This window comes from Trachinotus anak, unplaced genomic scaffold (assembly GCF_046630095.1).
Source record: "Trachinotus anak isolate AG129_WGS33_773 ecotype Australia unplaced genomic scaffold, CSIRO_AGI_Tana_v1 ptg000007l, whole genome shotgun sequence".
NCBI lineage: Eukaryota > Metazoa > Chordata > Actinopteri > Carangiformes > Carangidae > Trachinotus > Trachinotus anak.
The window spans coordinates 16,021,790-16,036,895 of NW_027273858.1; the positions used below are offsets into that span (position 1 = coordinate 16,021,790).

At 42.5% G+C, this 15,106-nt stretch overlaps 1 protein-coding gene across 4 annotated transcripts in view; it reads left to right on the forward strand.

Moving 5' to 3' along the window:
* Nucleotides 1-15,106, forward strand: part of pde10a (phosphodiesterase 10A) — a 61,399-nt gene that overhangs the window by 21,057 nt on the left and 25,236 nt on the right. For 2 of the 4 annotated variants that reach the window (XM_071480986.1, XM_071480987.1), the window contains one exon: nucleotides 13,850-13,981. In XM_071480986.1, coding sequence (XP_071337087.1) covers nucleotides 13,850-13,981 — 132 coding nt within the window. Of the gene's footprint in view, nucleotides 1-2,998; nucleotides 3,420-13,849; nucleotides 13,982-15,106 lie in introns of those variants that run through there. The other 2 variants (XM_071480988.1, XM_071480989.1) reach the window with 2 other exon arrangements.

Genomic DNA, 15,106 nt, shown 5'->3' on the forward strand with positions numbered 1-15,106 from the left:
GCTGCTTGAAGTGGAGGGAGGAAGCACAGAGGTGAGCTCTCTGAACTTCACCGACCCAGAGCTTCTTCTCATTTGTTTTCTCCTTTTCATTTGTGGTTGTGTCACTTTTACAGTCTCCTTTATTTATTCGCATCAGTTTCATAATTCAGAATAAAATCTCACCAATGTTCAGAGTATTAAAGGCATGAAGATTGTTAGCGTTATGTGTGTTTTTTCATATGAAAATGCTATCTAAAGATCACTTCCACCTAAATGGCTAAATTTATTTGTCTCTCGCTTCAGCAAATTCCTGGGCATCAGAGAATATTTTCAGCATTTCAAATGAACAGATGCATGTTTTATCGTAATATAACTTAAAAGAATTCAAGGCAGCATCATACGTATGGAATTAACTGTTTGATGTGTTACCTTAAGATGCAAGTGGTCTCTACATTGAAGGCTTATTCTCATGGGGCTAACACGGGAGGAAACGCGACAGAGTGTGTCAGACAGAATCCATTATGTTATACGTGACCTCTGAATGGACCAGCTGCTCGAGAGTGTAGGAATGCCAGTGATTGATAGTGCAAACGCTGACGTAACCTGCCACAGCTCCCACACCTCTCTCCCTCTCTCCCCCGATATGATCAGTATGTAATGCTGCGACCATGAGGGACTCTGGCACACTTTATGCTGTATCATGTTGCCGACTCAGAGCTGTTTAGGTGCTCTGTGAGCGCTGATAACACCAGCACACATCTACAAAGGTTGTGAAGCCAGGGAGCTCACTTCATTTGGGTCTTGATGTGGGTGATCTTCACTCAGACTGTTCACACAGACAGAAAAGAAACAGATCAGTTATTTAAACAGCGACAGTTTACATGCATGTGGGTAACTGTTGACATTTTGTACATGTAAGCTGAACTAAGATCTTTATGTGTGTTGTATATTATGTGAGTTTTGTCGGTTTATAGCACAGAATTTGTTTGATGTCAGGATTGTTTTGCTCTACCAGTGTCCTGTAAATGAATGATGTGTCTCTTACATGGATATTCTTAGTGGAAATATAAACATGAGTGGTGATGCATTCCTTGGCTGGTTTTAAGGCAGAAACTGTGCAGTGTGGCCTCGAAGACGTCAGAGAACTCAAACTGATACAGGAAATCCTTTGACATTTTAACACTTGAACTATCTAATCTGATACTGGGGTGATTCTGTGCTTATTAATTTTATATCTGTGCCATTTTCTAATTTGAACATTGTGGTAGCCAAATGATTGTTTATCACTCTTATAATTGTGCATCTCTGTGCTCAGCTTCCATTGTTTTTTCTCCAGATAGTCTTCACAGTGCAGAGTGCAAAATGTGTTTTCTGGTTGACCTGAATTTGAGGTTAATTTGATCATTGTTATTATTATCACTATGGGACTTGATATTATTATTAGGATTATAACCCCACTATTTTGGTGAGCAGGTCTAGTCTAAATATTTCAGCTGCACTGCAGCTGTGTAGTCCTAACAGTGATTTGCAGAGTAAGGGCCTTTGCTGAAGGAATGTACTACATTGATTTATTTTATCATGCCCATTCAAGGCGATATTTACAATTATAATTTATGTAAATGTACAACTGAGTTGGCCTGGTGAAATAAATCAATTGAATGCATTCCTTTTGTAAATGCAAGTCTCCGCAGATATTTCAAATCAGGAGCTGAAATATCAACAGTGATTCAGAAAAATAGCAGGAAGACAAATCTTATTTTACTTCACACAGTTGAACCTTACAATAAAATCTCGAGGTAAATAAGACACTGATAGTCCTTTGTGTGATCAGTGTTGAGACTGCCCCAGCTTGCTCGCTGTCTCTCTCTCTCTCTCTCTCTCTCTCACACACACACACACACACACTCACATTGTTTCAGTTTTCTGTTTGTTAAATAATCTTTTCTTATGCTGCAAAATAACAAAGTGTGTCTTTGAATGTTTTACATTTATTTTTACCAGATAGATTGTGTGCTTGGCACAAGTAGTTTGCCAAATGTTAATGAAAGGCTGATCTGAATGAAAGGTGCTTGTTGGGCACAAGCCATTCATTAAATGTACTTCAGGTAGATTCAGCCTAACGCTGCGTATTGATCCCTGTTTCTAACCTGAGTTAGAAACCTGAGTGTGGTCTGGGTCGGCTCTGGCACCTCAAGAGCAGGGACGACCACAGTGCCTTGCTAAAGGGCACAAGAGCATGATGCTTAAACCCGGGCGCTTTCAACGCCGTGGTGTTCATTATCAGTCGGTACACGCCAGAGTGGACGCTTCATTGCTTTGCCCCGCCATGCTGTAAATCTGGAGGTTGTCGCCGTCTCCTCCTTGACCACTGAGTCGTGGATCAGGAAACAGCAGCGTGTCTCTGGAGAGCGCTGGGCATATGGCTCGGCCCCTTTTACGCAGCCAAATTCAGGAACAGGAACAGCGCTTGAGCAGCGTCAAGAGTGCGCTGCCCAGACGCGTCAAGTGCGCAAAAACACCGGAAACAATCACAACGTACACTTCAAATTAAAATAAATGTCTTGCTACTGAATGAACGTAATGCTATTGGCAATTTTCATAATCTGTTCCTTTTTCTTTTAGGATGACACACATTTTAAGGGCTCAGTCACTGTTGTCGGTGTCTTTGTGAATGTAGGCTGATATCTAACATTAAAAATATGCCCAGGGCCCAAGCTAGTAAGCCACAAGCCTCAGGGCTGTACGAATGTGTCACCGAAGGAAATTCATACAAAAATGTTGTCTAACCTACTTTAGTTCTTAGTGAATTTGATTACGGTCTATTCAGTAATTCTTTCAAGGCACTTTGCACTGCATTCGCCATTTTGGGGGGGGGGGGCTTTTATTTTGAAAACCAGAGGGGAAGCCGTGCTTTCTTGTTGCGCCTCACTTGACACTGGCGCGCTGCTGTCTCTCCCTCTCTCCCCGTGTGTGTGTGTGTGTGTGTGTGTGTGTGTGTGTGTGTGTGTGTGTGTGTGTGTGTGTGTGTGTGTGTGTGTGTTTACTCCCATTTCTCTGTGTCTATGCGTCGTCGTCTCCGCTCCTCCAGTCTGCTGCTGCACATCCACAGCGGAGCCACCACGCCGAGGAGGCGGACCGACTGTAGCTACACCTCGGCCAGCGGTGCTGGGTTATAGCGCTGGTGGAGGGGGGGTGGGGGCAGCACACTGCTCTTCTTGCCCTTCCTAAAACCGTGCACAGCCTCAAGCACTGAGGATACCATCACCTCAGCGCGTCCTGGAATAGTTTTGCTTTTTTGCCCAGACGCACCAAGTTGCAGCTGCAGAGGCGCACTTTTCTCCGTGGCTCCTCTCTCCTCTTGCGCTCACAATCCGACATGGAAGATGGTCCGTCTTCAACAAGCTGTTTCAGAAGGTTAACGGACTGTTTCCTGGGTGCAAGTAGGTATTTTTGACTAACACTAACACAGTGTTAAAGAAAAATCAAAGCTGAAATTTAGGCTTAAACACAGACCGCGTTGACTTTCAGTAACAAGGGAGTAAAAAAACATGAGGATATTTTGGATGCATGAATTCTGCTGGTCCTGCAGGCGGACGCTGTTTGCCCGTGTGTCTGCTCAACTTTATGAATGACCGATTGATAGCTGATCTAGATGGGTGGGGACTTCATTGGAGGGAGACCTGGCAGGACAGCAATTCATAAAATGTAGTGTGCGTCTCTCCAGCCTCTTTCAGGATTTAATAAAATACAGATCGGGTTAGTGAAACTCGTCTCGGATCTGAGCTGGTCCGGTCTGACAGCAGTGCTGCAGCAAGACATGTTATCTGAGCGAAGCGAAGTCTGAACAGCAGGAGCCGGAGTGAGGATACAAAGTGTAAATACTGTTTACTCCTTAATAGAAATAAATCTTTAAAAAAATATATTGCAGAAGAAATGGGAGCTCGGTCTTAATATTCCCATTGAAATTAGCAAATCTTTATAATCTCCTATAAACTCCTATAAGTAATATTATTCATATAACAATCATAGTATTTCTTATGCCATAGCTGTGATAAATATTTAGTGTCCTACTAATACCTTATTCAATTTGGCTCTTATGTCAACTCTTCTGCTTATCCTCTACATTTTCACACCAGTGGCAGATACACAATTTAACATTATTCATATTAAAATAAAATGTAATATACTGAGAAATTGTTGCAAGTTTACTAAAAAAAAAAATGCAAAAAAAAAAAAAAACATTTGTAATTTTCTGTCACTACAGTAAATTTCTCCTCTATTAAGATACTTATTTTTCCATAGCATGTCTGTGCAAGTCGGTGGTGGATTTACAGTCCATATTTTGGTATTTTATCTGCTGTCATATCTTTGTAATGTTGCTGTGGGATCTTAATCATTTCTGTGCTTCCATAATTTACTCTGTGTGTGTGCCACATGAATAATTCCGTCCGTGGTTCCAGTTGTTTCAGTGGCACCTCAAGTGACCTTTAGTGGCAACCCTGTAATAACAAGTTAGTAGTTTGGGGCCTGGGATACTGAGTGATGCCAAAGTACGCACATAGCAGTAAACTGCAGTCATGGAATGTATTATTGAGGTACAGTATGTAGGTATCCTGCCCTCACGCTGACCAAAAAAGGACAAGAATTTCAGATTTCACAAAGCTTCCAAACTTTTTGAATTTACAAAACAGCAGTGGATGTGGGTGGCTGTCAGAGTCGAATGCCTTAAAGAAATATCCACTGTAGGATGAGCTAGTCATCTGTTTTATACTATTTTTTGATTATAAAGAAGTCATTCACAAATGCTGTATGTTGATGTGAGAGAAAAAGCTCATCATCTACTGTCACTTTCACTTCTGTCATAGTTTTGTGTTTATGTGAGTATCAGCTCATATTTATGCTGCTCAGTCAGTTTTTTTTTTTTTCAAATGCTGTACAGCTGTCAATTAATCTGGGTTAAATATAGGATTAACTTGACACGCTGTTTGCCTTCTCATTGCATGTTTCCCCCTGATTTGTGTGGGATCAGGGAATAATTTGATTATACTTTATCCAAGGCTTTGTGACAGTGATAAAGGCACACAAACACATTCATTTCCGAACTAGAATACAACTCATTATATGCTCTGTATGTTTTTACAGCACTGTTTACTGAGACTGCTCTCTACAAACAGTAGACATATGATAGATTACTTTAAATGTATCCAGCAGAGGGTAAAGGAGGGCTTTTATTGTGGTAAAAAGTGCGCTTTTGTTTTCTAGCAACTGATGGTATGTTTATCCTCCCATCATTGTTTGTCCTTTCTGAAACTGGACTGGTTGCTGGACTGTCCAGTTGACCCCTGGAGAGACAGACTCCAGTTTGTCAAGACAACATGCTGGCTCATTCACTCCCTGGTTGCTCATATAATTCTCAGCAGTGAGGTTAGTCCTGGGATACTATAGCTGTTTGTAGCCTCACGTTGCGGGAAAATAAATATGCATGCGCGTGTTTGTGTGCATTGTTGCTGGATAGTTCTGGTCCGTATCGGAGGTCAGTCTGGTTCACCCTTAATGTGATCTCTCAGGCATTTTCAAACCCAATTGGTTGTCGACGAATTGCTTAACTCAGTGAAGAAGGCTGCATTGTCAGGCAGGAAGTGCTCACGCTGGACATTTCCTGTCCCAGCACATGCCTTCTCTCTCACAGCAAGGATTTCTCTCAGCACTGTCACAGAATATGTAAATACATAAAGCACCTGATATGATTGCAATATGAAAATTAAAGCCTGATTGAAATTTGAATGGCTAAATAATTCCAGACTGGGCTGAGCACATGCCAAATAGTTTCTCTTTGTGATTTGTCTTCAGTGTTTATTTAAACTCTCAGGAAATTCAAGCCAAAGAAAATTAGCTTGTTTGAGGTTTGAACCCTTTTTTTTTTTTTTTTTATGTGAAGATCTGTGCAGGACTGGATCAGTGCCAGGGCACAGTGCACGATCTGAGTCGGGAAACAGATGACATTCTCCTCAAGGCGTCCGTTGACCCTCGTCAGCTTGTCGTGGGTTGGTATCTGAGGGGATGGGAAAAGGCCACATGCATGTAGATTTCTTTACAACTTGTCCTCGTGTCAGGGCTCATAAAAGAACGCGGCACTGGAGAAGACGCAAGGAATCTGTGGTTCTCATTACCAGGTCCCAACTGGCCCCTCTGCAGAACGGCTGCAGAGTTCAGCATCAGTCCAGATGTGGAGCGGGGAACATGACCCCTGATAACTGATGTGGCTCTGGGGAAGGGGGGGGGGGGGGGGGGGGGGGGGTGCAGATGCAGTGCTACATCAAATCACCGGTTCAGGCAAGATGCTGACTCTGAGGCAGCGACTCCAGCTTTACTGTTAGCAGTGTTGTAGGCTGCGTGATCTTCCACCTCTGGCTGTCGTTCAGTTTCCTCTCACCGAGGGAAAAGCACAAGGAAGTTTTTAGTTGAAGGTCGACCTGCTGTGTGTCTGTAACTGCAGTTTGAGTGCTGCTGCCCTGCCTGTGACCACACTGTTCGACTGTGGATCAAGGGACATGCCTTATCTACATCTCAGTTTGCCATTTATAGCCCTTACCCTTTACGTCTATGACCTGGACCATGGAGGTGGAAATAATGCAAATTACATTTCCATGGAAATCTCTCTCTCTCTCGCACTGTGTGTGTGTGTGTGAGAGAGGTGTGAGCTTGCATGTTTGTGCAGCGGTGTTTGTTTTTGCCATGTGGGGGCGTGTCTCTGGAAGTGATGGGACTGCAGTTAAAGCCCAGGGTGAAACAACGTTTTCTTAATTTGACACTTTTTCACTGAGTGGTGTATTGATTTAGCCGCACCGGTCACCTCACCCTCAGCTCCTGTGGAATGTGGGGGGTGTGTGCACATACATGTGTGTGTGGTGTTACCTGCATATGTACACACACACGGCAAGTTTCATGGGCACAGGCTCAATGAATAAATGAGGGGAGCAGTGGGAAAGGAGTCAAAGCATTTTCATCTTCAGCGTTCGCTCTTTTTTTCCCTCTTTGCCGCTCACTGAATGTCAGTCTTGGACGCTGTGCTCCGGCCCTCCCATAGATAAGATAAGAACCACATGCTCTTCCCACCTCCTGGCAAGGGAGTCCCAGGCGGACCTGCTGACGCACGCACCCTGCAGCAACCAACCCCCCCCCCCCACCCCCTTTCCTGCCTCAGCCTCATGTCAGGAGAGTGAAAAGTAGTACCTTGGCAGCTTGCCCTTGACTCTCTGCCAGAAGGAGTGCGCTTCTAGAGAAGTGGTCTTTTCCCTTTTTCTCTCATGTGCATTTTTCATCTATGTGTTACAGAGGAGGAACATCTTGCTCACTAAACACCGGCACTGCCGGGGTTGGCCTCTGCTGTTGACAGTGCTGCTCGACATCGTCTGACAGGAGCGCTGGAGACACACTCACCTCTGTTACAGCACTGTCACGCCGATAGCTAACTGCTTCATGGGAAATTGAAATGAATGATGGAGAGGGGTGGGCCAGTTGTTGTCTTTAACAGATATTTGATCTCTTTATTGGTGTATGGGAGCTTATTGTTTCAGATAAAGCAATACTTTCCTTTTGCAGTATCTCCAGGAATTTACAAACCTACATCACAAGAATGTCACAATTCAACCATGCCTTATATTATTTCATAGAGCTCACACTTATGTCTATTTCCTGCAGTATTTTTGAAAAAAAAAAATTTTTAAATAGTTTAAAAAAACAAAAACAAATGTGCAGTACTGGTCAAATGAAGTCACACCTCACCCTCAGCTAAAGTAACCACCTTCCTGCCAACTGAGTCAATGCCTCATCAACGTTCTCTCAGCTGAGCAGCCTTGTTAAACAGCCTGTACACCCATGTGGTGTAATGTCTGTTGCACCAAACAAGCTTCACCTGCCAAACCATTTCCAACCTCAAACTTGACCGTGTGTGCCTTCACACCTCAAACAAGCCAACTAGTATTTATGGAATGTCTTGGCACAGAGTTTTTACCTGAGTTAACCTGTCAGGCAAAATTCATGGGGAAAAGTGTCGCCAATGTGTTCAACTTTGTGGCCAGTTCATAAACTGCTCACATTTCCATATCAAATATGTTTCTGCATTAAAACTTTTGAAGATAACTTTTATTTCATATAATATTAAAAATAGGCTGACCACACCCAGCATCACTAATGTGCGCTCTGTTCCACCTATAACCACGCTGCAACAGCTATGATGTCACGGTGTCCTGGTGTACACCTGTACATCACCGCCAGACAAGATGATTATTCAGTGAATCAAAAAAAAAAAATTTACAGATTGATTGATGATAAAAAGGATCATTTTCCCAAAATAACAGTGAGGCACTGATTTCACCGCTTTGAGTAAGAAGCTTGTGATATGTGGGTGAGGTTACTCTCATCACCGACGCTCATGTTTAGAAATTCAGATTTTAAAATAGAAACCTTGGAGGTGAAGAGAAGTAACAGAGGAAGCCGATCAGCGGTTGAAGATGTCTACTACAATCACCATCTCTGTGCCTCGGCTATCAGATGAAGACTGAAGGGATGACGTGAAGTGTGGTGTTGCTGTGCTTACAGTGACAGAGGTTGTGCAAGCGTACATCAAACAAAATGTTAATGGCGAAATGAGAACAGATTTGTGGATACAGAGAGAGAAATGAGGCCTTGCTTCACGGTGGTTTCTTTTCCTATTCTCTGAAGGAGCTTCTCATAAAGAGAAATACAGAGTAGTGTCAGAAATACTCTGGGGTTTTTCCTCTTGTGTGCCATTGATAAATGTTGACCTGCAAAGTGTCTTATTATGGCTTTTGACTCATAATGTGATATCTTACCACAACTGACTCAGTGTCAAGTTTCAATTCTGATGCTTGTTTCAACACTTTAAAGTTGCTATAACAGCGAATACAAAGCATGAAAAAAATATTTATTCAAAGCACATTATTTTATTATACGATGGAGTGAATTACTTAACAGTTTACAGCATCTCTACAAGCCATTTACTTTTCCGTATAAAATCAGAGCATGCCTAATTGATTTCCTTAATAAAAAAAAATGGTCATAAACTTGAATTGTAACTCCAGAGAATTTACTATTTTGAGGCTTTTTCAGGATGTTTTGTTGCCTGAATTTCAATGTTAAGGTGGAGAGCACAAACTGGTGGCCCATGCTGACTGTAAAAGCATTCCCCGTCAAACAGGAGCATGTTCATATTGAGAGACCCAGACAGACTGAGAATGGTTTGGCCTTCCCTTCCCAGTCCCAGGGTGTGGTGTACTATAGTCAAGATAAGTGTTATGCAACAATACCTCACTGCATGAACTCAGGCTTCAGTTTTTACACAGGAAGCCCAAGTCTGAGTCAGGCACCAAAATCTCTGCCAACTGAGCTTCAGCCACTCATAAACATGCTGCACAACAAACTGCTTTGTGCCTATACGTTTGTCTGAACCAGTGACTTCATTTGACTGAAACTCATTTAAGCACAGAGGAGAGAAGTATCTAAGTACATTTACTGAAGCGCTGTGTGTAAGCACACTGTCAAGGTAATTGAGTATTTCTAGTTTGCACTATATTTCTACCCCACTGCATCTAGATAAGAATAAGAATAAAAATAAGAATAAGATTTTACATAAAAAGAGGACATGATAAATGTATAAAATACATGTACAAAACATTGTTAAAGACTGAACCTCTAGTTTCCAACCATTCTGATTTGTGACCCCTCACAAAAAAGCAGTGTCTAGTCATGATTCAGATGTCTAAAGAGGTGCTTTCCCTTATAACACTCCCAGATGGTTCCATGTAAAAAAAAAATTAAAAAAAGGTGCAATATTTTACTAAAAAGAGCAAAGATTAGAGATTTTTTTTTTTCCTCATTCCTACCCCATTAATCCTCTCATGACCCCCCTGATTTATCTTCTGACCCTGTGAAGGGGGCCTGACCCTGAGGTTGGGACCCACTTGACTAAACCAGCTCCAACAACAACAACAGTAAAATCCAACTCATGCATGGATGCATCGGTGCTAACAGTCTTAACAGTTTCACATATAGTAACTTATCAGTCACAGGGGACAATTTACTGCAGCATGAGCACTTTTATTTTTGATGCTTTAAGTAGAGGGTTTTTTTTTCTTTCACTTCAGTAGGATTTGAGACTTTCACTTTTCAGTAAAGAGTATTTTTACATTAAGGCACTAGCACCTTTACTTAGCGCAGGATGTGAATAGCTCCTTTACCACTGTTTAAGCGTAATCATAAACATGATAAGTAAATGGCAATAATCCCCTGCCACAGCCATTGCACAGCCTACAATACCGACTGCTCTGGTAGAAAGTTCATGGACTGGATCATGATTAAAATTTTTTGATTACAAATCTAAAAAAACTGTAAGACTTTGGTTTGTGTTTGACATGTCAAACATGCTTATCTATCATTATATCTGTTAGAAACAAATGAAAAAAATATTTTATCTAATCTTGATGACGCCATTGTCTTCAGCAGAGTTGGCCCCAGTGGGAAGGAAAATATCACAGAGGTTTTACAAAATAAAAGCAAAAAAGCTCTGGTCAAACCAGTGACCAAGCCGTTTCTTGTACCACAGCAGTCTCTGTCCTGATTGAGTGAGCACATGTGGTTCCCAACGGGGTTAACCATTCTGGACCACAGCATGTGGGACAGATCTGGCTGCACCTTTGATTGGCCGCCGTAGTCGCCAGCTCGGGACACTGACGCATATCCCACAGCTCTGAGTGTCACTGCGGTCACATTAGGTTGAGCTGCGGCTCTAAAGACTTCAGAGGAAATCAGAGGGAAAGCCTGTAAGGTCGGCAGAAAGTAGCAGGAATGTTCAGGAAAAAAAAGTGCCATCAATCACCATCATGCCGTAATATAATGTCTGTCAGATCAGACCAATCATTCCTCTGGCTTGTTTTTCCAGGGCACTTTAATCGAGATTTACACTATTTACTTTTTCTTTTTTTTTTTTTACTTTTTCCAATAAACACTGATTTCTTAACTGATAAAGATAAACAGATTTAATGTGACAGGATGCCAGCACCTAGCTGACTGTGATACTTAGAGCAGATTCATTAGTCATTCACCGAAAAAAATGTTTAAATTATTTCAACAAAATGTCAAAATGATGTAACTTTGACCTGACATTTTCAAACATCTTTGCTCTCACATTTAGAGGAAGTCGACCCTTGAAGGCTTTCCTGTCATGTGCACTGCCTTCCGTTAATACATCATATTATTGTATTACATTGTCATATGTCTTCCCTGTAAGCATTCAATTAATACATCAACATAACATAGCTTTGAAGAATAAGTCTGCTGATAGTCATACATACCATGAAAAGACCAGAACAATGGTTTAATCCTAGTAACAAGTAGTGTGTGTTTACAGGTTATTGCTCTGTGCAATAGAGCTCCTCCAAAAACTAATAAATACACATCCTTCATTATGATGAACATGGGCACTGTAGTTTATTTTGAATCAATCCCACAAAAACCATCTTGCTCACTGAAATAATCACCGGAGCACCAAATGTGCATTAATCCACAGCTGAAAATAGTCCCCAACAAATGCACTATCTACCTTTTTTTTTTTCTTTTTTTTTTTTTTTAATGATAATAAAAGCATATATTCATAACCTGTCCTCAGTAGGAACAAATGAGCTGACAGGCATAGACAGGTTGAGGAAGTTGGACATTACTGAGAGACAAACGAACACATTTGGTCTTTTATTGTGACTTGTTCACAAGTAAATATAGCATATGGCCATCCTTCTGCTTTAAGAAATTATTGGCTTGATACTGATTAGTTGACAGATATACTATATTGTGCTCCCCACTTTTTATGGTGTTAGTAAAAACAATGAATTTAATTGTAAGGCCTCACAAACTCCCCTTTTTCACAGTTTTTCAGGATGTACTCAGAACACCGTTTTATGAACTATTACATGCCCCCTACAAAATTCTTATCACTGCTTTTTGTTTTTGCCCCATGGAAATAGGACATTTGACTATTTTTGTTCATGTGCACACATATGATTGCTAAATAATCATCGACACAAAACTTTCATTCATAAATTCACACAGCCTCCTTGTGTTTCCTTTTTTTTGTGGTGTCACTAATCACAGTGCCTTCTTTGTGTGTCAGATAGGACAAAGTCGTAAGGTTCTTTTGCAGTGCTCCCATTTTACTCTTCTCTGTGTGTCTTTCTGTCCCCTGCAGCTCCCTTCAACCCCCCTTAACTTTCTCTCATTTATTAAGCCGTATTCTGCCGATGTGCGTCAGAGCTGGCCAGGAGTCTCGTGAGGCGTTCCGCTCCTGAAGAGCTGTGTCTCGTGTCTGGACAGCGTCAGACCACAGCGTCCTCCACCCCCCAAACTTACCCCCACCTCTGTTTGCCTTATTTGCCTGCAACCACAAGCCTGCTCGACCCACACACACACACACACACACACACACACACACACACACACACACACACACTCACACTCACACACACACTGAGCAGATGATCCATCGTAAATGAAGATCAAATTATTTGTTCTGGGGGAATAAATCAAAGGTCGTAGGTAGCTGCTGACTGTTTACCAGAATCAGGAGCACTTTGATTCTAAAATTAAATTCAAATAAGTATAAGTTCTTCCTTAAAAAAATACAGGTTTTAGACACTTTTTATGGACGTACATCAGGTTACCTGCAGCTGAAGTGGATACTTGTATTTCTTGCAGCTGGTTTTATTTTGTCATCTGGCACAACACTCCAGCCTGTGCCACCCTTCGCGTACTTGCTTTGTTGTCCACAATCGTCTGCAGCCATTCTCTCCCCTGATATAGAGGATTTCAGACAGACGCCCCACTTAGTAATATTTTCAACCGTGTGTGTGTCTGAAAGCAGAACACATGCCTTCCAGCTGCATGTCCTCCTGTGATTCATAGTTGAAGGGAGTCTACACAGATGCTGCTGATAACCAGACGTTTCGTGAGAAAGCAGTAAAATGATCGGGGCTGTCTGAATACAGCGGCCCTCTTTTCCCCTATTATCTGATAACAGATATCAATCCTGTGTTGTATATCATAAAATTTAAATTCAGCACTGCCATAGGATTTGTTTTTCCTTTTTTATTACTTTCGGTTGTGTTGTAGGCCAACGTGAGCGTTGAGTTCACGGTCCCATGATGAGATGATGTCTCATGGCTGAATTTAGACAGTTACAAGTCTTTGTTTTAGACACACACACCATTTTGCGTGAGTGACCTAAACATGATGGTTTCCTAGTGCATCATGACGGCCTCTCAGACGCCAGCGGGTATATTAAAAACAACTTTACCTCAACGATGGTCTGGCAAATGGCTTTTTTCCCTGACAACAAAGACAGTAAACAGCAGCACTTAGCGAGCTCTCAAGAACCTAATTGCCTATTAAGCACAATCGAGTCCTCCTTTATCCTGCTGCCTCTGTTGGGGGCTCCTATCCCTGGAGACACAGCTTTACAGTAAACATAAGTGAGCTAGCCCAGCTATCTGAGAGCCTTAGCTGGAAACTAGGCGCTGCTGCCGCTCTCACCTCACAGTAAAGCGAAAGAGAGATGACCTTCTGCTGCTTCTAGCCTGTGGATTTGTTTGGGTGGCTGTCGGGAATACTGTGGGCCAGAGTGAGACATTATTTCCATCCATCTTTATATCTTACATTTCTCTCCTCCACACTTTTCTACTATTTCCATGATTTTGTGCAGCGTCTCTCAGCGTCCTTTTTTTTATAAATACACTTTGCTTAGTCATGGATAAAGTTGTGCTGTGCATGAACTAAAAAGCATTTTTGTTTCTGCTCTCTTCAGGCTTGACAGATGAGAAAGTGAAGGCCTACCTCTCACTGCACCCGCAGATGCTGGACGACTTTGTGTTGGAGAGTGTGAGTGCAGAGACGTTGGACAGATGGCTGAAGAGGAAGACCAGCAGCAGGCCTGCAGGTATACCCACTCCCGCACACACACACACACACACACACACACACACACACACACGCTGCAGCTCTCTGGATCACTGTGACATAATGATTGGATCAGCGGATTTCAGTATATTGACGCACAGTTGTAATTTCTGTAATATTTTACTTTGGTTAAATGTTTGTACTTTTTAGCTCACATAATCCCGTACCAGTTCCTGAGGAGTCGACCACAAATACAGGCTGCCATGAATATCTGCAGCCACGTCAGTCGTTTGCTTTTATTGCACTGAAAAACTAAAACCTTTTCTCTTAAAGACCAAAGGATAACTGGAGCCCAGACAGAGTGTAACTCTGCGGGTTCCATTTATTATCCTGGCCATTTGCAGTACAAATCACTCATCTTCACGTGTTTCCTTTAATCGTCAGTGTGTGTGTGTGTGTGTGTGTGAGATAGACAGACGAAAGGGAGAGGGAACGGGCTTGTCGGGTGTTTACGGGTCATTAGATGTGTTTGAGCGGGCCGAGTTGAGTCTGTGCCGTGCGCTCCACACACAGCGGACTGTTTCTCAGACCAACCGCATCCATCAAGGGCCCACAGAGCTGGCACTCTGCCCAGTCGAGCTGCTGACGTCAGAGGCGACCTCCAGAGACATGCAGCCGGCTGAAGGGGGCCCAGGGGAGGGGTGGGGATGGTGGTGGTGGTGAGGGGTTGTGCTGGCTCAGGCTGCGGGTGTGTTGAAGTGAAGGGGGAAGCTGGCGGAGGATGGATTTGTCACATTTGGGAGCTGCTTTCTACATGAGGTTTACAGACAGCAGTGTTTATTGCTGCCATGCAGAGACGATGGTCTCTCAGGTCTCATCCTGCATTTAAAAACAGTTTCCCGTTTGCGTGTGTGTGTGTGTGTGCGTGCTTGTGCATGTGTGTGTGTGTGTGTGTGTGTGTGTGTGTGTGTGTGTGTGTGTGTGTGTGTGTGTGTTCACTCCGACAGGTAGAAATAGAGGCCTAGATGATTTTTGCTGGCGCCAAGTGGGAATAACTAATTTCACCCATGTAGTTCAGGTCAGAGCAGATGAAACCTGTGCAAAGCAGAACGCTGATTCACAAAACTTAATGGCAGAGCACAAAGATTTTAAGCTGATGTGTTTT